Source organism: Castor canadensis, chromosome 8, assembly GCF_047511655.1.
Source record: "Castor canadensis chromosome 8, mCasCan1.hap1v2, whole genome shotgun sequence".
In the NCBI taxonomy this organism is placed as follows: Eukaryota; Metazoa; Chordata; class Mammalia; order Rodentia; family Castoridae; genus Castor; species Castor canadensis.
The window spans coordinates 13,881,510-13,902,488 of record NC_133393.1 but is presented as its reverse complement, the minus strand read 5'-3'; the positions used below and the strand labels follow the sequence as shown (position 1 = coordinate 13,902,488).

General features: G+C 49.3%; 2 protein-coding genes across 3 annotated transcripts in view; one reads left to right on the top strand and one right to left on the bottom strand.

The window, feature by feature from the left end:
• Cul9 (cullin 9) overlaps positions 1–11,683 on the top strand; it is a 34,164-nt gene extending 22,481 nt beyond the window's left edge. For both annotated transcript variants that reach the window (XM_020157235.2, XM_020157234.2), the window contains exons 27-41: positions 880–1,025; positions 1,141–1,270; positions 1,428–1,627; positions 2,008–2,258; positions 3,496–3,841; positions 7,388–7,528; positions 7,660–7,824; positions 8,077–8,240; positions 8,559–8,652; positions 9,163–9,237; positions 9,375–9,485; positions 9,638–9,755; positions 10,065–10,198; positions 10,841–10,914; positions 10,995–11,683. In XM_020157235.2, the coding sequence (XP_020012824.2) occupies positions 880–1,025; positions 1,141–1,270; positions 1,428–1,627; positions 2,008–2,258; positions 3,496–3,841; positions 7,388–7,528; positions 7,660–7,824; positions 8,077–8,240; positions 8,559–8,652; positions 9,163–9,237; positions 9,375–9,485; positions 9,638–9,755; positions 10,065–10,198; positions 10,841–10,914; positions 10,995–11,205 (2,360 nt within the window). In that variant the 3' untranslated portion in view covers positions 11,206–11,683. The remainder of the gene's footprint in view (positions 1–879; positions 1,026–1,140; positions 1,271–1,427; positions 1,628–2,007; positions 2,259–3,495; positions 3,842–7,387; positions 7,529–7,659; positions 7,825–8,076; positions 8,241–8,558; positions 8,653–9,162; positions 9,238–9,374; positions 9,486–9,637; positions 9,756–10,064; positions 10,199–10,840; positions 10,915–10,994) is intronic.
• A 69-nt stretch (positions 11,684–11,752) lies between these two features.
• Dnph1 (2'-deoxynucleoside 5'-phosphate N-hydrolase 1) lies at positions 11,753–14,302 on the bottom strand. Its single transcript, XM_020157236.2, has 4 exons — positions 14,067–14,302; positions 12,409–12,477; positions 12,133–12,243; positions 11,753–11,974 (listed from the first exon to the last, which is right to left on the bottom strand). The coding sequence occupies exons 1-4, from the start codon at positions 14,272–14,274 to the stop codon at positions 11,814–11,816; spliced, it is 549 nt and encodes a 182-aa protein (XP_020012825.2). The 5' UTR covers positions 14,275–14,302; the 3' UTR covers positions 11,753–11,813.
• Positions 14,303–20,979: the final 6,677 nt, after the last annotated feature.

Sequence of the window (20,979 nt, the reverse complement as noted above, 5' to 3'; positions counted from 1 at the left end):
TGATAGCTCAAGCCTGTAATCCTAGCTACTCTAGAGGCTGAGATCCATAGGGTCATGGTTCTAAGCCAGTCCGGGCAAATAACCAGAGCAAAACAGACTGGAGGTGTGACTGAAGTGTTAGAATGCCTGTTTTGCAAACACAAAGCCCTGATCTCAAACCCCAGTCCCACAAAAAAAAAGTTGGGCATGCTGGTGTATGCTTGTCATCCAGCTATAAGGGATGCATAAATAGAGGAGGAGTGTAGTCCAGACCAGCCTGGGCAAAAAACATGTGTGTGTGTGTGTGTGTGTGTGTGTGTGTGTGTGTGTGTGTGTGTGTGTGTGTGTGTGTTAGTTACTGGGGGTTTGGAATTGGGTGTGTGTGTACTGGGGGTTTGGATTTGCTAGTCAAGAAACGTGTGTGTGTGTGTGTGTTAGTTACTGGCATTTGCTAGTCAAAAAACGTGTGTGTGTGTGTGTTTTACTGGGGGTTTGGAATTGGGGCCTGGCATTTGCTAGTCAAAAAACGTGTGTGTGTGTGTGTGTGTGTGTCATTTGCTAGTCAAAAAACGTGTGTGTGTGTGTGTGTCTGTGTGTGTGTGTCTGTGTGTGTGTGTGTGTTTTACTGGGGGTTTGGAATTGGGGCCTGGCATTTGCTAGTCAAAAAACGTGTGTGTGTGTGTTACTGGGGGTTTGGAATTGGGGCCTGGCATTTGCTAGTCAAGAGCTCTATTGCTTGAGCCATGCTCCAGCTATTTTTGCTTTAATTATTTTTCATATATATATAAAATATTATACATTATATATGTACAGGTATACGTACATATATGTATTTTTAAGAAGTCTTGGGTTTAAAATATCTTGTATTTTTTTTTTCTTCTTCTTGTGTGTTTTTATCAGGTCAGAACCACCCAGTTCTAGACATGGGACCACATAGAAGACTACAGTGGACATGGCTGGGCCGGGCTGAGCTACAATTTGGAAAGCAGACCCTGCATGTGTCCACTGTACAGATGTGGCTGCTATTAAATTTCAATCAGACAGCGGTACCTCAACTCCTTAGTCTCTCTCAGTCTTCTCTTCCGTTGAACTCTGTTCCTCCTTCCATCCTCTTCCCCTATTTTCCTTTCACTCCTAAGTGGCCTTGTTTCTCCTCACCAGGAGATGTCAGTAGATACCTTGCTGAAGAATTCTGACCTCTCCCCTGAGCTACTGCACCAGGCAATTATGCCCCTTACCTCTGAGAATGGCCCTTTGACCATGAAGGAGGCTCAGAACCTTCCAGAAGGGGGTAGGTCAATGGTACTAGGCTAAGCCTCTGCTGAAGGGTGGGGGGCTCTGAGGGTGTGGGAGACTATACTAGGGAATGAGAATGTCATAGGGTCCTCTTAATCCTCACTCATATGTCCCTCCCTGTTCCTGGGTACCTGATTGGAACTGAATTCCAGGGGTGCTGCAGCTTCGTGAGCCTGGGTCCCAGCCCGGTGAGGAGGCCCTGTGGCTGATACCTCCTCAGACGTACCTGAATGTAGAGAAGGATGAGGGCCGAACCCTGGAACAGAAGAGGAACCTCCTGAGCTGTCTTCTTGTCCGTATTCTCAAAGCCCATGGGGAGAAAGGCCTTCACATTGACCAGTTGGTTTGTCTGGTAGGCAGAGAGGGGACAATGCCCCGGGAAGAAAGGAGTCATGCTTGGGGTTAGGGATAGAGCCAGAGGTCCTAACAAGGGAAGGTAAACTCTCACAACGTGAGATCTCCATTGGGTAGCACTTCCATCTGGGTTTCCCGACAGGGCAGTACACAGAAAACAGAGGTAAGACATGAGTGTTTACCATGTGCATAATTAAGCTATTTAGTCCTCATAATAATCCTCCAAAATAAGTATTATTATTTTATTTGACAGATTAAAAAAAGTGAGCATGAAAAATTTAGTAACTTACCCAGTAAGTGGCAGAGCCAGACATTAAATCCAAGTATTCTGGCTCCCCTAGGTAAGAGTAGCTTCCTTGTTTCTTTCCTCCCATCCAGGTGCTGGAGGCCTGGCAGAAGGGTCCAAATCCCCCTGGGAGCTTGGGCCGAGCTGTTGCTGGGGGTGTGGCCTGTACGAGTACTGATGTCCTCTCTTGCATCCTGCACCTTCTGGGCCAGGGCTATGTGGAACGTCGTGATGACCGGCCCCAGATCCTGATGTATGCCACCCCAGAGCCCATGGGGCCCTGCCGGGGTCAGGCAGATGTCTCCTTCTGTGGCAACCAGAACACTGAGACCTCCAAGCCTAGGTAGTTACCCCTACCTCTATCCCCTTGTAGTGAAGTGGTGACAAGCTCACTTATAGAGAAACACTTTTTCTTTGTTCTGTCACATTTTCTGTAAGGAAATACAGGCCCCAAAAGTGACCACGTGGAGAGGAGTGATCTGGCCAAGAGATTCTTTATTGCTGGGTGGGAGAGGGAGAGAGCAGAGAGCCAAGAGAAAGAGGGAGAGAGGGGCAGGGGCTTAAATACCCCTCAGTGGGACTCAGCATGATCTGATTGGTTAGGATCTTAAGGTTCATGCTGATTGGAGGTTGGGGCAGAAGGAGGATTCAAGCTAGACTTGAGGCAGGACCGTGACCCTGGAAAACAGAAGCTTAAGGGTGCGGCAAGAACTGAAACCTATCGGCGCCATTATTGCCAACATTTCCCTGTCCCTCTTATTTCTCCTACTTTGCAATTCTTCATTCCCCCGCTGAGCACCACCACCCCCTTCCCTGCAATCAGGGGCATTGCTATCCCTATCTTCCTAGAGCCAGCCCTTGGGCAAGGGACCCAGACATCCAGGCTCGATTATAAATGACTCATTCTAAGAAAATATGAAATACTCTACAGATGTGTATGATGTGCTAACTTTGCACTGCGTTCTGTGAAATTTTCAAGGAACTTGTTCCTCAGAGGATTTATTAACTTTCTAATTAGTCAGCACCCTAACACTTCCAGCATCAGATCCAGTTCACCAGAAGCCATTATTACATTACTTTTTATGCCTGTTTGTGTGGTGTATAAAGTGAGTTCTCTGGAGTAATCTTTCTCAAACCTCAGTATGCTTACACATCACCTGGGATGGAGTTAAATGCAGATCCTGGTTTGGTGGCACACTCTGTGATACTCATGCTTCTAGGTCCACAAGCCACACTGCATAGTAAGGCTGTAAACTACTGTTTCTCACTAAAGATCCTGCTAGCATTTGAGGTGGGACCTGCTGTGGACTGTCCCATCACTACAGATCACTTAGCATTCTGACCCCTGCCCACTAGGTCCCTGTAGTACCCCCAGTCATTGCTGCAGCCAGCCCCAGCCCTTTATACATTCTTCTGTGGAGGGCTCTTCTCTGACAGTTGGTTCTGGTGGTTAACCTCAGGCTGCTGAGGCAAGTGCAAGCACAAGTGCACAAACAGGGAGCTGGGGCCTGGGTGGGGTTCAGTTAGTAGGTGGGCAAACAGGCAGGGATGCCAACTGCTGTCTCCTCTCTCTCCCCAAGCCCAGAAGCTGTGGTGGCCCTTGCATCTTTACAGCTGCCTGCAGGCCGCACCATGAGCCCCCAAGAGGTAGAAGGGTTGATGGAGCAGACTGTGCAGCAGGTGCAAGAGACACTGAACATAGAGCCAGATGTTGCTCGGCACCTTTTGGCTCATTCCCACTGGGGCGCTGAACAGCTGCTGCAGAGCTACAGTGAGGACCCAGAGCCACTGCTACTGGCAGCTGGGCTGAGTGTACCCCAGGCCCAGGCCGCCCCTGCACGCCCAGATCACTGCCCTGTCTGTATCAGCCCCCTGGACCCTGATGAAGACTTGCCCTTCCTTTGCTGCATGCACTATTGCTGTAAGGTGAGGTCCCAGCCTTTCCTCTGCCCCTGATTTGCCAGCCTAACTCAGTTCCTGCAAAATTCCTGGGTTCTAGCTTAATACTGCCATTTCCTGACTTGGGCAATGTTGGGTGCATTTTCTCTTTCTTATCTCTAAGTAGTGCCACCTGCCTTGACATGCTTCAGAGTGGTTGTTAGGATCCAGTGATATAGCAGTGGTTTTTACACTTTGCTGCATATTATGATTACTGCCAGCTTTTAAATGCACCCCAGACCGATTAAATCTCAACCTCTGGAGGCAAAACCCAGGCACCTGAAGTTTTAAAAAACCCTCAGGCAATTTCAATTATCAGCCAAGTTGGAGAAGTAAGGTGTGTGTGAGTGTGTAGGCTGTATATCAAGGCAGTTTAAAAATGAGGAAGTGTTATAAAACTTGTGATAACTATAGTTTATTATATCCTTATCACCTTTCAAGTTCCCTCCTCTCAGAACACCACTTCTTTTATCATGTATTTTCATTCAGTACACAAATAAAAAAAGGTGGCATAGATCAGGAAATAGCACAAAGCAGAGGGGATTGAAGGAAGTTAGGCTTGTTGCTAGAAAGTGACAGAGTAAGCAGAATGGGAGTGAACCAACTTCAAAGGCAGGGAGAGGAGAGGGGGTCAAGGAGCAGGGGACTGGAAGTGCTGAGTCTGAATTCCCTGCTTCACAGCTCTTTAGAACTCATGCCTGCCTGACACATCACCTCAATAGGAGGAGTGCTCCTTGTTACCATGAATTCTAGCTGCCTCCCCCAACAGAGTCTCCCCAGTGGTGGGTGATCTGAGATGTGCATTTGCATGTGTGTGCCTCTTGTTTTTTCTCCTTCCCCTGCTTCTAGAGTCTTCTTCCTAGTTGCCTAGTCTCCCTTCTTCCCAGGTTCCTAATTATTTCCTTTATACTTTCATTTTATCATTCAACTAATATTTGCTGTGGACCTGCTAGGTGCATGGTGCTGGGTGCTGTATGAGGGAGTGAATAAAATCTGAGCAAGAACTGATCTGAGAGGTACTAATAATAGCAGCTAATATTTACGGGGCTCATTTGGGCCAGGCGTCATGCTGTTATGTGAATTTCTACTTTGTAATAGTATTATGAGGTAGGTACTTTCACTATCTCCATTTCATAGATTACAGAAGGTGACACTCAGAAGTGATTTGTCCAAGGTCAGGACTTCAATTTGGGCAGTCTCACCCCAGGGCCCTCTCTCCACACTTTGGTGATAAGTACAGGGAAAAAGATAAACTTGGGTAATGTCATTGGAAGTGAGTGGGGATGAGGGGCTTTTTCTTCAGATTGGGGAAGTCAGGGAGGTGTGTCAGAGGAGGTAACCATCTCAAGGGTTTGTACTAGAGGAAAGCAAGTGCAGAGGAACTAGTGTGGTGGCTGAAGCACAGCAGGTAGTAAGAAGGGAGGTTCAGGAAGTGGACGTCTGGTTGGGTTGGATTGGCAGACAGTGGATGTTATTGGAAGCATGCTGGGTTTTAAGCAGGAGAGTGAGGGAATGTAATTTACATTTTTGAAAGACTACTTTGGCCATTGTTTGGAGAAAAGGCTTAGAGGGAATAAAGGTAGAAGCGAGGAGGCTCATTTGGAGACTTGTGTGTAAAGAGGCAGGAGATGGTGTTTGGGCTGGCAGTGGTTGACGGGAGATGTGGATGTTTGGAGGTAGAGCCAACAGGACTTGGTGCATTAGGCATGGAGGCCTTCAGACAATAGAATCAAGGACAGTTCCTGTGTTTCTGACCTGAGCATCTGGGGACTTGCCTCATTGTGCTTGCTAGGTAAGCACAATGTCCTGCGTTCAAACTCCAATACCACCCAAAAAAAAAAAAAAAAAAAGGTCCCAAGAAAGTAGGAGCCTGTGAATAAGCCATCACTGAGTGGCACAAATGGCAAGGCCAGAGAAGGCAGAGGAAGGTAACACAGGCAGGTCTGGAGCAGTGGGAGAAGGGCACAAATGTAAGCCTTGCTGGCAGGTGGGAAAGGCACAGGACAGGTGACAGCACCACATTCCACTTGGTCTGGATGGTGGCATCAGAGCAAGGGGGCTTCTTCGGGGTGTGGGGGGCTGCCAGGATTCTGTCCTACAGCATTGTGGGGACCCTGAGGCACTGTGTGCCTGCAAGTGTAGGGTATGAATTTGGAAAAATTTCCCCTTGTTTTTCCGAAAAATGCAAGAATTTTGCATTTAATTCCCATTTGGGCACCGGCCATTCACTTTCCCAGACTGTCCTGCTTGTTAGTCAGATTTTCATTGCTGTGACAGATACCTGAGAGGAACAAGGAAGGAAAGATTTCTTTCAGCTCATGGTTTCAGTCCATAGTCACTAGGCTCCATTGCTCTTTTGGCCTGTGGCAAAGCAGAAACAAAACTGTTCATCTCATTGTGGTCAAGAAGCAGAGAGAGAGAGAGAAACAGAAAGGGACTAGGGATAACTCACTCTTCAAAGGCATGCTCCCTGTGACTTACTTCCTCTAACCAGGCCTCATCTTATACAGTTCTACCACCTCCTGATAGCTTATTAAAAAAAAAAAATGGGGCTGGTGCTCATGGCTTCCACTTAAAATCCTAGCTACTAGGGAGGCAGAGATCAGGAAGATTGCAGTTTCAGACCAGCTCAGGCAAAAAAACCCCAAGACACCATCTCAAAAATAATACCCAACACAAAAAAGGCTGGCAGAGTGGCTTAAGTGGTAGAGCACCTGCCTAGCAAGTGTAAGGCTCTGAGTTCAATCTCCAGTATCCAAAAAAACACTTTTTTTTTTCAGTACTTGGGCTTAAACTCAGGGTCTTGAGCTTGCTAAATTTTATTCAAATTTTGATTCCATAATGGATTAATCCATTGATCAAGGCACCAATAATCCATAACTTCTCAAAAGACCTCTGAACACTGCTCAGATCAGGGACCAAGCCTTCAGTACATGAGTCTTTTGGGGGACACCTCATATCCAAATTGTAATACTACTCTTTCCATATTTTTCTTAGGACATGGGTCCTTCTCTTTTTTCTTTCTTTTTGTTTGTTTGGTTTTGGTGGTACTGGGGTTTGAACTCAGGGTCTCATGTTTGCTAGGCAGGCACTCTATTGCTTGAGCCACTCCACCAGCCCTTTTTTTTTGTGTGTTGAGTATTTTCAAGACAGGGTCTTGTGAACTATTTGCCAAGGCTGGTTTCAAACTCTCAAACTCTCGTGATCTCTGCCTCCTCAGTAGCTAGGATTACAGGTGTGAGCCATCGGCACCTGGCTTTCTCCTTTTTCTTGATTCTCTTTACCTACTCCATGTCCTTGCTAACAGTAGTTAGAACTAGGTTAATACCCAAGCCCACACATCCTCAAAGACAATTGTAATTTGGGCCAATCCCAGGAAAACCCATGGAGGCTAGAAAGATCAAGGTCAGCTGTGAGGTAGATCTAGGAACGGGCTATTTCTGGCCTTCCATGTGGCCATGGAGTGGGAAGTAGATGCTGGGTAAGAGACCAGAACACTTCTCTCTGAACAGCCCCTCCTTTCATTCCTCCTAGTCCTGCTGGAATGAGTATCTGACGACTCGGATTGAGCAGAACCTTGTATTGAATTGCACCTGTCCCATTGCTGACTGCCCTGCCCAGCCCACTGGAGCCTTCATCCGTGCCATTGTCTCCTCACCAGAGGTCATCTCCAAGGTATCTGAAGCCCCAGTACAGAGCCAAAGGGGCAGGCCCCAGGGGATCGGTTGGCCTGTAGGGTGTCGGCATTCTGAAGGTTTGCCCTCTGGAGAGCCATGCCTTCACTTCATGGCACCTGTTATCCACAGTTTGAGAAGGCCCTCCTGCGAGGCTATGTGGAGAGCTGTTCCAACCTGACCTGGTGCACTAACCCTCAGGGCTGTGACCGTATCCTGTGTCGCCAGGGCCTGGGCTGTGGGACCACCTGCTCTAAGTGTGGCTGGGCTTCCTGCTTCAATTGTAGCTTTCCTGAGGTGGGTATGCCTACCCCCACCCTCCAGCCCCAGCTCTAAGCAAGGGCTCTCACTCCTGCCCTGCTCAGCACCCCTTTTTGCCACACACATAAATATATTTGCTCTTCTTCATCCTCTGCCACCTGGCTGTGTTGTTCCCCTCTTACAGTCCCTAACATATAACCTGTCTTCTCTCTCTCTCTCTCTCCATGCACATCAGCAGTGCTGCCCTGTCAGGGCTCAGCTGTGTCCTTACCTCCCCTCCTGCTTTAGGCACACTACCCTGCCAGCTGTGGCCACATGTCTCAGTGGGTTGATGATGGCGGCTACTATGATGGCATGAGTGTGGAGGCCCAGAGCAAGCACCTGGCCAAGCTCATCTCCAAACGTTGTCCCAGCTGTCAGGCTCCCATTGAGAAGAACGAGGGGTGCCTGCAGTAAGAAGGGAGTACTGTGGGGACTGGGGGCACCAAAGGGTGAGGGAGAAGTGGGGAGGCCTGGCAGTAGGAGAGGACGGTGAGGCTTATTGTGAATGTTGGCACATCTCACTTGATACTCCAGAGTGACTTCCTGGATCTTAATATTTCTTCCCCCACTTTGAAGTCTACATTGTGAGGAAATTCAAAAGCAAGGCTGCATTCAGCAGGGAAGGTGAAGGAGACTGCAGACAATATGCCTGGAGCATCATCAGTGGTATATCCAGGACCTTGGTGCCCAGAAACAGGTGCCCTCTGACCAGTTCGCTTCCTCTGTAGCATGACCTGTGCCAAATGTAACCATGGATTCTGCTGGCGCTGCCTCAAGCCCTGGAAGCCAAACCACAAGGACTATTACAACTGCTCTGCCATGGTAAGGAGCTGGTCACCTGAAGAGGCTGAGACCCTGAAGCTGTCAGGATGGGCTGCTGCTGCTAGTCCTGAGCAAGAGGCCTATGTCCGGAGTATGACAGTGATTGGGACAAAGGCTCAGTGGCAGGAGGACAGAATCCACCTGGGCCTGCAGTTGCTGGGAATTCTGTACTGGAAGGGTTACTCCTGGGGGGTCTTCAGCTTTAGAATAGGGCTGTTCCCACCCAAGTGGCCACAGAAAGCTTGGGAAGGATGGAATATCAGCAAGTGCCAGAGCAGAGCAAGGAGTCTGGAGTCAGAGCCTGCTGTACTGCTGTGTGTGACTTTGGGCAGACCTCAGCATTCCTACCTGTAAAGGGAAATGATAATATGGCAGCCTGCACAGCTGTGGGGATTAAATGAAAATTTGGGTAAAGTGTAGAAGGGCCTCATGAACGGTGGCTATTCTAACTATTAACTCCACCCTGTCCAAATGAAGCACCCAACAACCCTCTCCGTCTGTCCTTACCAGGTAAGCAAAGCAGCTCGTCAGGAGAAGCGGTTTCAGGACTACAATGAGAGGTGCACTTTCCATCACCAGGCCCGGGTGAGCAGGGAGGCAATGGGTGGGTGGGTGAGAAGGTCAAAGGGCTGGGGTGGCTGCCTGGTCAGAACTGCATGGGGTACTGACTGATTGCGTGGGCTGGAGCTGCACATGCTGTGCTGAGCACCTTCCTTGCATAGGAGTTTGCTGTGAACTTGCGGAACCGGGTCTCTGCCATCCATGAGGTGCCCCCACCTAAATCCTTCACCTTCCTCAGTGATGCCTGCCGGGGCCTTGAGCAAGCTCGAAAGGTTGTAGTGACGGGGAGGCGGGCAGGAGGCTGGGTGGGCTTGGCTGCTTTCATCTGACTTGCCTGGATAGAGGGAATGAGGAGTGGGCAGGTGGGGGCAGAAATGCCTAGCGCCTGGCCTCAGGAAAGGAAAGGTGACCGGGGCTCTCCTAGGTGCTGGCCTATGCTTGTGTCTATAGCTTCTACAGCCAGGACACAGAGTACATGGATGTGGTGGAGCAGCAGACTGAGAACCTGGAGCTCCACACCAATGCCCTGCAGATCCTCCTCGGTGAGCCTAACACCTCTACCACAGTGCAGTCACACAGCACCCCATACTCACTCTGCCCCAGCCCTCCTCTTTGTTCTGCAAAGCCTTCTCCCCCTCAGATCTAAAGTGCGTGCTGTAGGGGCCAGTGGGACAGATGTGCACCTGACCTGTCCTTTGATGCTGGTCTGCACCCTGCCCCTGGCATGTGAATTCCATGAAAATGAGCGTTGAGAGCCATACTTGGCACTTGGTGGATGCTCTGTAGGTTTTGGGAGGAGGAAGAAGTAGATGGAATAGGAGAAGGGAGCAAGCCTTTGATTGCCCCTGCAGAGGAGACCCTGCTGCGCTGCCGAGACTTGGCCTCCTCCCTGCGTCTCCTGCGGGCAGACTGCCTCAGCATGGGTATGGAGCTGCTCCGGCGGATCCAGGAGAGGCTGCTCGCCATCCTGCAGCACTCCACGCAGGTACTGCCCCAGCCTCTCTCATGCCCGGCACTTGGCAGGGATTGGGTCCTGTGCCCTGGGTCTAATCCAGCGGGAAATGCAAGGGAGTGAGTTGGTGTCAGGAGGCCTGGGCACATGTCCCAGCTCCTAGGCCAGCTTGCTGGTTGCTGCCCACCATGTCACTTAGCCTTCTAGGGATTCCTACAAGATAGAGGTTGGTTTTCCCACATCGCGTGCCCATCAGGATCACTCAGAACTTTTTCAAACTATACTTCTCAGATGTGGACTCAGAATCTTAGGAGTATGGGACTGGGGGCAGATTACTGGAATAAGGGGTCTCCAAGGTTCTCTCTAGCTCTAATACACAGATGTTGAGCCCAAACTGTGAACCCTGCCCTAGGTTTTTTACTGACTGCTGGGGAACTTGGGCAGAAAAGACAAACACATCCTAAGTGCCTTCAGCATAGGGTGGAGTGCCCACTATTGCACTCTTATCCCTGGAGACCCTCAGGGAGTGAAAGTGAACAAAGTGGCTTGGGAAGGGCCATGGTGAGGAGCAGGGAGCCTGGCCCTCAAGAAATGTCAGATGAAAGGAACGCCAAGCACAGAGGCCCCAGTGCCTTCTGCTCTCTTGCTTCCCAAATCCTTCTGTCTCCTTGCCAGGACTTCCGAATTGGTCTCCAGAGTCCATCATTAGATGCCCGGGAGGCAAAAGGATCCAATGTGCCCAGCAATCAGTAAGTAGGGTGGGCAGAGCCCTGGAGGAGCAGTGGGTGATGTCAGGTCTCTCTGGGCCGAGTGTTCTGGTTCTCCCTAGGCCCCAGAGTTCCTCAGGGATTGAAGCAGAGGACGAGGAAGAGGAGGAGGAAGAGGACGAGGAGGATGAGGAGGATGTGCCCGAGTGGCAGCAGGAGTTTGATGAGGAGCTGGACAATGACAGCTTCTCCTATGATGAGGAATCTGAGAACCTAAACCAAGAGACGTTCTTCTTTGGTGATGAGGATGAAGACGATGAGGCCTATGACTGAGGGGGGGGCAAGATGCAGGAAACACCTGGAGCTGTCCCACCACAGTCATGGGGTTGTGGGGGTGGGGAGTTCACCGTTTCACTGTCATGGGAGAGGGGATTCCCAGCGTCTGCAGCACCTTCTGTTTACTGAATAAACTTTTTATCACGTACTTCCCTGGAAGCAGGCTGGGCAGCTGCCTCAGGGGCCAGCCATCTTCAGCGACCCCCAAGATCCCCTCCACAGCTAGCCCCCTTCATTCTTTAGAAGGAAGAGTTTTCTTTAGACTTCCAGACTCTTCTATCCTCAGAGACCCATCTGACCTAAGCTGATACAAGGAGATGAAAGTCTGTGTGGTCCAGGCCAGGTGCAGACCCAGCAGGCTTCAGAGATGAGAGAAGAGTGGTCCAGCCCCATGCCCAGACTTCTCCACACTCTGAGCATTCCTCAGGGGCCAGGTGGCCTTTTGGGGCATATAAGCTTCTAAAGGGTCTCTGTGCCGTAAAATGACATGGGGTGGGAAAGGGCTATTACTGAGGGTCTGCCCCACCTCACTATAATACAGATGGAATTTCATAGACTTTTTAATTTCCTACTGAGGCTAAGGCAGGAATGCCACTAGAGTAGTGTTAGGGTAAGAAGGTGGCAGTTGGGTCACGGGAGACAGCCACCTGCTCAGCAGGACCAGCCTCAAAGTATCGATCCAGCATGGCCTCCACCTCTTCTTCTTCATAGTCCCACACCTGGAACCTTGAGCCATCTGCTGCTCCCCGGATCATGGCTGAAAGTGCTGAGAAGGGGTGAAAGCAAAACTGTCTTCCAAACTTCTCAGCTCCCAGCCCCAGTTCACTAGGGATAGGGCTGTGCTCAGAGCCACCAAAGAAGAAACTGGGGGGTCCACAGAAAGCCAGAGAGGGAGGGGTGCCCACCTAGGGCAGGGGTGCTCACCTCGGCCAGACCGCGGGCGGAACAAACATAGTATCTGTTTATTGAGGACCACGGCCCGGCCCAGCTCATAGCCGACACCCAAGGATGGTTGTGTCACTTCAGCCACGACCACTGGAAGAGAGGGACTAAGGCTCAAAACCTGGGGCACCTAGGCTTTGTAAGGGTCGACAGTGGCTGTGGTGAGGAGGGAATTCTAGGGAGTCCCTTCTAGGTGCAGAAGCCAGGGAATTCCCAGGAATCTACCAAACCAGAGGAGGTTGACGGTAGGCCACTCACCATCTGCTTGCTGCAGCCAGGCCAAGTCCCGTTCATGGATGAACCTGTCACCCCCAGCAGCCTCTTCCCCTGTAGTTCACAGACAGCTGGTTAAGGATGCTCTGCCCTGGCTCAGTACCCTGTAACCTCTATGCCCTTGCTGCTCTCCGTATCCACCCTGCACATGGAGGGCAGAAGTCTTGTGCAAAATGACTACCAAGGGAACATAGGAGTCCACCAAAAGGGACAAGAGATGGAACAGCCACAAGAAAAATTCAACCCTGTGCAAGGTGGCAATGTGTGATTGGGGAAAGGCACATGGGCACTTGGCCAAAAGTAGACCAGTACCGGGGCGGGAGGGGAAGGGATCACAGCTTCCAGCGTGATTAAATGCTGCTCTTCAAGACGGCGAGGCTCACACAGCATGAGCAGAACCACTGGAGTGCTTGTTAAGCCCATTCATGGAGATACTGGGATGTGGAGAATCCTTTGAGCTCGGGGTTGAGACAGGTCTGGGCCACATACTAAGACGACTCTTCAAACAAAACGAAAAGCTGGTGGAATAGTTCAAGTGGTCGAGCACCTCCCTGGCAAACTCAAGGGTCTGAGTTCAAACCCCAGGGCCCAGACTACCAGACTGTTTTTTCTTTCTTTAGATAGGAACTCACCATGGAGCCCAGGCTAGGCTTGAACTCCTGACTCTCCTGCCCTAGCAGATATAACAGAACTGTATCACCACATCTGGCTTAGACTGCACTCTAAACAAGTTCCCCAGTGACACTTGAGCACTCTATACTTCAAGAACTACCATGCCACCAGGCAGAGGTGGCTATACCATGAAACTGGTGAACCTTAAGCTTTGGGTCCCTCACTGGCACAGGTACTTTGCAGTCCTCTAGTAACTTTATTTTGTGGTTTTTGTAATTTGGGGATTTTTGGGGGAGGGGGGGCTGGTACTGGGGTTTGAACTCAGGGCCTTGCACTTGCAAAACACAGGTACTGTACCACTTGAGCCATGACCCCAGCCCTTTCTGCTTTAGTTATTTTTCAGATGGGATGTCACATTTTTGCCCCTTCCTCAGACAGGTAATCCGAAATATGGCCTCCCACATAGCTGGAACTACAGATGTGAGACTCTGTACTTGGTCTGGTTTTTGTCTTATTTTTAAAGAGGTCTCCCGGAATTGCATTAGGCCCCATAAATCTTGTATCTGTTCTTGGCTGGGCCAAAAGAAACCTCTTAAAAGTTTTCTGAGCAGAACTGTAAGAGTTCTAAGCATAATTTTCAAACTAGAGTAGTGGTGGAATTCCAGACCAACGTATGAAAGCCTTGCTGTGGAAAGACTTAACAGTATTTTTCAATGAGAATCACATTAGTAGGAGCCGAAACAAAGTGGTGGCCAGAACTGGGGTCGGTGGGGTCTGAGAGAGGGACCTGGCGGGGAAGTAAAACTTCGTTTTGGATGGGACGGGGAGGGAAGGGATTGGGGGAAGGGAGGGGGGAAGCACGGGAGGTGGGGCTGAGCCCCGTCCAACTGCTTTCTGCTCTGCTCCGTATTCACCCTGGAGGGGTTGAGGGTAAAGTCAGCTGGGCGCTGATGGGACCGGGTCCTTGCCTCTGTAATGGGGACACGCGCGGCCCTGATCGCCACCCCCCCCCCCCCGCCCCGCAGCCTCACCGCGCTCGCCCAGCTCGGCGGCCGCCACGTGCTCCGTGAGCACCGCCCCGAAGCGTCGCAGCCGGGACACGATCCGCGCGTACAGTGCCTGGTCCTCTCGTCCGCCGCGGATGCTCCCGCAGAAGTACAGGGCCCGACGGCCTGGCGCGCCCCGCTCCACCAGCTTCCCGCCGCCCCGCGGCCCGGCCGCCGCCATCGCCGCCGCCATCGCCGTCCCGCGCCAGGGGGCGCCCGAGGGCCCGTACCGGGGATGGACAGCGGGGAGGACCCTGTCGGAACCCAAGCCCCACCCCTTCGCGACACGTCTTCCGGGGCCCCCACCTCCAAACTGTCACTGCTCAGGCCACCAACCTGCGAGCTCCGCGCCCAACCCCCGGGCAGCTGCCGCCGGGCTTCCAAATATTCCCAGAGTGTGACACCCATTACTCACTGCCACCACCCGATCCACACCCCCCCCACCCCCCACCCCCCGGCAGCTCTTGGATCCCCTCTGACTGAGGGAGCCCAGAGGTGAGATTCGAAAAACCCTCCAATGACTTACGCCTCACTTGCGATTAAAAACCGAAGACCCCTCCGTGGCCCACAAGGTCCACGTGGTCTGGTCACCCTCTTCCCTCCCGACCCCCAGCTCCTCTTCCTCACTTTTCTGCAGCCTCCCTGGCCTCCTGGCTGAGCCTCCAATGTACCAACCCGCTCTTGCCTCGGAGCCTTTGCATCTGCTGTTCCTTCTGCCCAGAGCCCGCTTGGTGCCAGCAGGTCCCCGGTCACTCCTCACCACCTCCTACTCTTTGTTCCTTGTTCACAGGCCACCTATCCAATGTGACCTCCTGTCACCCCCAGTCCTCCCCATCGTCTTCCCTGGCTTCCCTGTCTCTGTCCCATAGAACTTGTTGATTTTGTTGTGTTTCTTGCTACCCCCGGCGGAGTGGAATTCCCTTGTAGGCCAGGGATCGTTGTCACATTTGCTGGTGGCACACAGGAAACACTTGTCGAGTGAGCAAGTGGGTGAGAACATGCATTTGCCCGTGCCATGCTGCTGCGTTAAGGCAGATGCAAGCAATTTCTTCAGGGAGACAGGCACACGTGTTCCCCAGTAATAATTTACCCCTCCTTTTATAACAACAGCGCAAATACATTACAAAAAATTCAAATGGAACAAGAGGCCATGTCGTGGACAGCGAGTCCTGAGACTCTCAGCCCCATCCCCCAGAGAGAAAAGCGCCATCCGTTTCTTCGGCATTCTTCCTGAGACTAACTATTAAAATACCAAAGTAGGAGGTTGCAGAGAGGGTAATCGTTTTTAAGTGCTCAGCGTGGGCTCGCCGACTGTGCGGCAAAGGCCAGCACACAGCGCCCCCTACAGGCGCCCCCCCGTGCGCAGGGAGACGCACGCCCCCGAGTGTCACAGGACTTGAGCAACCTCTACACTCCTCGTCCTCGCTCACTCCCCCATCCTCCCCAAAGGCGAGGAACACACAGCTCGTGTGCACACCGACCAACCTATTTCTGCCCCCTGCGTCTTATAAATAGAGAAACCAACTCGCTCAATTTCCTTAGGGTCCACGCCTCTGGGGCAATTGGCATTCCCTTTCTACCTCAGGCCCAGGAGAAGGGAAGTTTTGCCTGATTCTCCAGGTGGGAAGCAACCCTGAGATCGGTTCTGTAACGGGTCACACTGGTCGGCCTGGCCTGTAGCTTAGATGTGGCACTAAGTGATGTGGGGGGCAGGCTAGGGGGGCAGCATGATGGGGAAGTATCTCGCCAGGTGACAGAGGCCAAAACTGAGTCCTAATTAGCTTCTAACTCTCTGACCTTGGTCTGGTCCCCTAAACCCCTGAGCCTTGGGCTGCCCTCTGTGGAAGTCGTACAAAATGTCCAGCCTACTTTCTCCCCTGGTTCGAACACGTGCCATCCTGGTGCAGCAGCACAGTGAAAGCACACAGGAAAAGAGAAGTGCTCCAAGGATGTTTGTGGCACTCTCTGTGAAACCGCAATGGTGATCTGTGTCATAATAGATGTATAAAGCCCACAGAACGCGTGCAACTCCGAGTGAGCCATCCGGAAGCTATGGACCTTGGCTGATGACAACCAAGGTCAACGGCGTTTCATTCACTGTAACAAGCGCACCCTCTGGTGGGAGGTTGGACAGTGGGGGAGGCAGTGCCTGGGGTGGGGCAGGCGCTATGTGGAGACTCTGAATTCTGCTCAATGTAGCTGTGAATCTAAAGCTGCTTAAAAAAAAAAAGTGCCATACAAATTTAAGTCACTGTTCTATTGTACAAAGGTTGTTTTTATTACAGAAAATGTCCAGTTTATATACTAGTACAGAGTACTGTGTGAGTGCATTTAGTTGGACCTTCCATAACAGGCAATTCTGGAGAGCCAGAAAGCGGATTCATTGTTGCCTAGGGCTAGGGATAGGGGTGGGAATAGGAAATGACTACAGGGGCCTAAGGGAAGTTTGGAGTGACAGAATGTTCTAGAACTGGATCGTAATGATGGTTGTGTATCTCTGTATCTAATTTGCCAAAAATTAAGTTGTACACTTTTATAATTGGTAGGTTTTATTGGCATAAAGTTGTTTTTAAAGAGCTTTATTAAGGTATAATTTATACACAAAGGTCATGTATTTAATGCGTGAAATTTGATAAGTTTGTGTGTACAAACTTAAGTTACACCCGTAACGTACACAGGTGTAAACACCTGTGATTCCACCACCACAATTGAGGGAATAACATTCCAACCTTCCAAAGTTTCCAACGTCCCTTTACTTTTGTTCCCATGGCACTCTCCCATATTGTCACCAATGGCACCACGCTGCACAGAGCAGCTCTCTAGAACTTACTCATCTAGCATAAGAGATACCTTACATCCATTTGACAACTCCCAGGTCCCCCACGCCCCAGTGCTGGAAAGCACCGTTGTAGTCTCTGCTTCTGTGAGTCAATTAGACACCTCACACAGTTGAATTTGTATGGCATTTGTCTTTCTGTGACTGGCTAGTTTCACCTAGCATAATGTCTTTCAGGTTCATCCATGTTGTAGCCTTCCTGATTCAGAGTGTATCATGAAAGTACAGTAATTAAAACTGTATGGTACTGGCATGAAGAAGTGTATAGACCAATGGATCAGAGAGCCAGGAAATAAGCCCACACATATATGGCCAACGGATCTTTGACAAAGGAATGAGACTGGACCCCTTCCTTCCACACACAAATATCCACTCAAAATGGATTAAAGACTTAAATGTAAGACCTGGAACTAAAACCCATGGAAGAAAACATAGTAGACAAGCTCTTTAACATTGGTGTTGTTAATTATTTTTGGGTAAGACACCAAAAGCACAAACAGGCTGGGTGCAGGGGTGTGCACCTGCAATCCCAGCTATGCAGGGAGTATAGATAAAAGGAACTTGGACTGAGGCTAGCCCCAGGCAAAACCATGAGACCCTATTTGAAAAATAACTAAATCAAAAAAGGACTGGGGATGTGGCTCAAATGTCTAGCATGCATGAGACCAGCCCTGAGTTCAAACCCTGATACCACAAAAAAAAAAAAAACCGACAAAACAAAAAAAATTGGGATTACATTAAATTAAAAAACCTCGGTGCAGTAAACAATCCAAAGAGTGAAATGACAATTCATTTGCAATCCATATATCAGATAAGTGGTTATTTCCAAAATATATAAGGAACTCCCCAGATATTTCTTCTCCAAAGAAAACATACAAACAGCTAAAAGATACATGAAAAGGTGCTCAAAATCAGCATTGGGGCCAGGCACGGTGGCTCGTGCCTGTAATCCTAGCTATTCAGGAGGCACAGATCAGGAGGATCGAAGTTTGAAGCCAGCCTGGGCAAATAGTTCTTGAAACCTTATCTCGAAAATATTCCATACACAAGCACAAAACAAAACAATACAAAAACCCAGCATTGGGAAATGCAAATAGAAACAGCAATGAGCTGTCACCTCCCCACCCTGTTAGGATGTATATTATTTGTAAAACTCAGTGTTGGTGAGATTGAGGGACTGGAACACTTGCACATCACAGGTACAGATTAAGATGGCACAGTAGCTATGAAAACAGTACAGAGGTCCCTCAAAAAATTAAGAAGAGAACTCCCACCATGTGGGAGTCCTTTTGCCAGGTACAGCTCCAAAAGAATTGAAGTCAAGACCTCTAAACAGCACTCACGGGACTACGTACTCTGCAGCATCATTCACAATGGCCACAGCAGCAACCCAAGTGCTCACTGAGAGACAAAGGATGGAGAGAGTGGAAGCAAATGTGATCTACACACAGTGGCATATTACTCAGCCTTGAAAAGGAAGGTGACCCTGGCATTGGCAACAGTAAAGCTGTTTTCAATAAAGCAAAAACTCCAGGAAACAGTATACTAAGATCCAATCATTATCAATTTATGGCCAGACTTGTTTTGTGTATACCCATAATATCCTCACTGTTTTATTTTACACAGAGGCCCAGATTTCGTCTTTATAAATCTTTTACAATGTAGATCTTGGGCTGGCAGAGTGGCTTAAGTGGTTGAGCACCTGCCAAGTGGTAGAGGCCTGTCTAGCAAGCCCTGAGTGAGGCCCTGAGTTCAAACACCAAGGGGAAAAATGTAGATCTAAAACATGAAGATTCTCTTTTTAAAAAAAGTGTAACCAGGGACTGGAAGTGTGGTTCAAGTGGTAAAACACATGCAAGCAAACTGTGAGGTCCTGAGTTCAAACCCCAGTACTGCCAAAAAAAAAAAAAAGGTTACCAAAATAGTATCAGAACTACAAAATTTAATACGATTTTCTTCCTTTTTTTAAAATGGTGGTACTGGGGTTTGAACTCAACCTTGCACTTGCTGGGCAGGTGCTCTAACACTTAAGCTAAGCCTCCCACCTTTTTTTTTTTTTTTTAACTTTTAGTTATTTTCTAGGCTAAGGTCTCATGCTTTTTTCCTAGGGTCAGCCTTAGACCATCCACGATCCTCCTACTATCCACCCCCTGCCTCATGGAATCTTCTCTCTCTCTCTCTCTCTCTTTCTTGGCAGGACTGGGGTTTAAACTCAGGATTTGCCACTTTGCCACACCTCCACTCCATTTTGCTCTGGTTATTTTGGAGTTGTGAACTCTTTGCCCAGGCTGGCCTCGAACCTCAATCCTCCCCACCTCAGCCTCCCAAGAGCTAGGATTACAGGTGTGCAATCCTGCACCTGCTTGGTTCCTCCCATTCTTAAGGTGAGGTTGGTCCTTCCCAAAGCCAAACGGACTGTAAAGTCTCATACTTTTGCTCCTTTTTTTGTTTTTTTTTGTGAAACAGGTCTCAGGCTGGAGGCATGGTTCAAGTGGTAGAGCACCTGCCTGCCTAGGAAGCACACAGCCGTAAGTTCAAGCCCAGAAACACCACCAACAACGATGGTGATAATGACAATAAATAAAACTGGACTTGTGGAATGGCTCCAGTGGTGGAGTGCTTGACTAGTAAGCATGAGGCTCTGAGTTCAATCTCCAGTACCACCAAAAAGAAAAAAAAATAGCAAATTTGAGACAGAGTCCTGCTGTGTAGCCCAGGCTGGTCTCAAACTTTTGATCCTCCTGCTTCAGCCTCTCAAGTGCTGGGATTACAAGCATGTACCACCACACCCATTTTTGCCTCTTTTTGTAGCTCCTTCAGTGCCCACTAAGTGTCTTACACAAAATAAGTGATTAAAAAATGTGTTTCCAGCTTTATATTAAAAGATATGCTAGCTGGGTGACACTTCTTGGGAGGCAGAGATCAGAAGAATCACTGTTCGAGGCCAGCCTGGGCAAATAATTTGTTAGACCCTATCTTGAAAATACCCAACACACAAAGATAAAAGGGCTGGCAGAGTGGCTCAGGTGGTAAAGCTCCAGTGCCTAGCAAGTGTGAGGCCCTCAGTTCAAACTCCAGTACTTCAAAAAATAAAAAAAATATATACAAAATGAGTAAGGTTAAACCAGAGACTAGGGTGCATGTTTCAGTGATAAGCCATAAAGACACATAAGCAAGTTGAGTTATGTACTTTTCGTCCTTTATAAAAGTAAGGACACGGCTACTTTTGAAGGGAGGGAGGGAGCTGTGATTGGATAGACCACGTGGAAATTGGATAGGTAGAGATCTTTTTGTTTTTCAGTGCTGGGTATCGAGCCTCGGGCCTCATGCATGCTAGGCAAACACTTTACCTCGGACCTGGACCCCAAGGCTCACATCTGCCACCATGACGTTCTGTCTCCCCTCAGGTTTAAAACAACAGAGCCATTCGACCATGGACTGAAACCTGTGACACAATTCCTTTTAAATTGTGGTTTTTGACCCTTGTTCCTTCCTGTTATTGCTTATACTCTCTCTTCAACAAAATTAGAGATAAGGGCAAAATAGTTTCTGCCGGGTAGCGAGGGGGTGGGGGGGAGAGGGAGGGGGCGGAGTGGGTGGTAAGGGAGGGGGTGGGGGCAGCGGGGAGAAATGACCCAAGCATTGAATGCACACATGAATAATAAAAAAAATAATAAATTGTGGGTTTTGTCACAGCCACAAAAATCTGATCAGCACAACACCCAATAAAATATTACAAGGTATGGAAAGAAACAGAAAAATGTGACCCATAGTAAGAAACATAAGCAAAATGGATCCAGAAATTATTCAAATAATAAAATTAATATTCAAATATGTTAACACAGTTATAACTATTCCATATGTTTTAAAAGAAGAAAAATCGAGCATGTTAAGTAACATGGAAGTTGGTTTTTTGTCTTTCTTCTCCTTCTTTTGAGACAGGGTTTCATTATGTAACTTAGGCTGGTGATCCTCCTGCCTCAGCCTCCCTAATGCCGGTATTATAGGCATTACCACAACACCTGGCTAGAGATATGGAGGATTTGGGGAGGGGATGCTGGG

Coding starts and splice junctions, on each gene's coding strand:
- Dnph1 (XM_020157236.2), bottom strand. CDS start 14,274: ATGGCGGCGGCGATGGCGGCGGCCGGGCCGCGGGGCGGCGGGAAGCTG. Junction 12,478..14,066: donor CGCCGAGCTGGGCGAGCGCG/GTGAGGCTGCGG, acceptor TGTGAACTACAG/GGGAAGAGGCTGCTGGGGGT. Junction 11,975..12,132: donor CCGCCCGCGGTCTGGCCGAG/GTGAGCACCCCT, acceptor ACCCCTTCTCAG/CACTTTCAGCCATGATCCGG.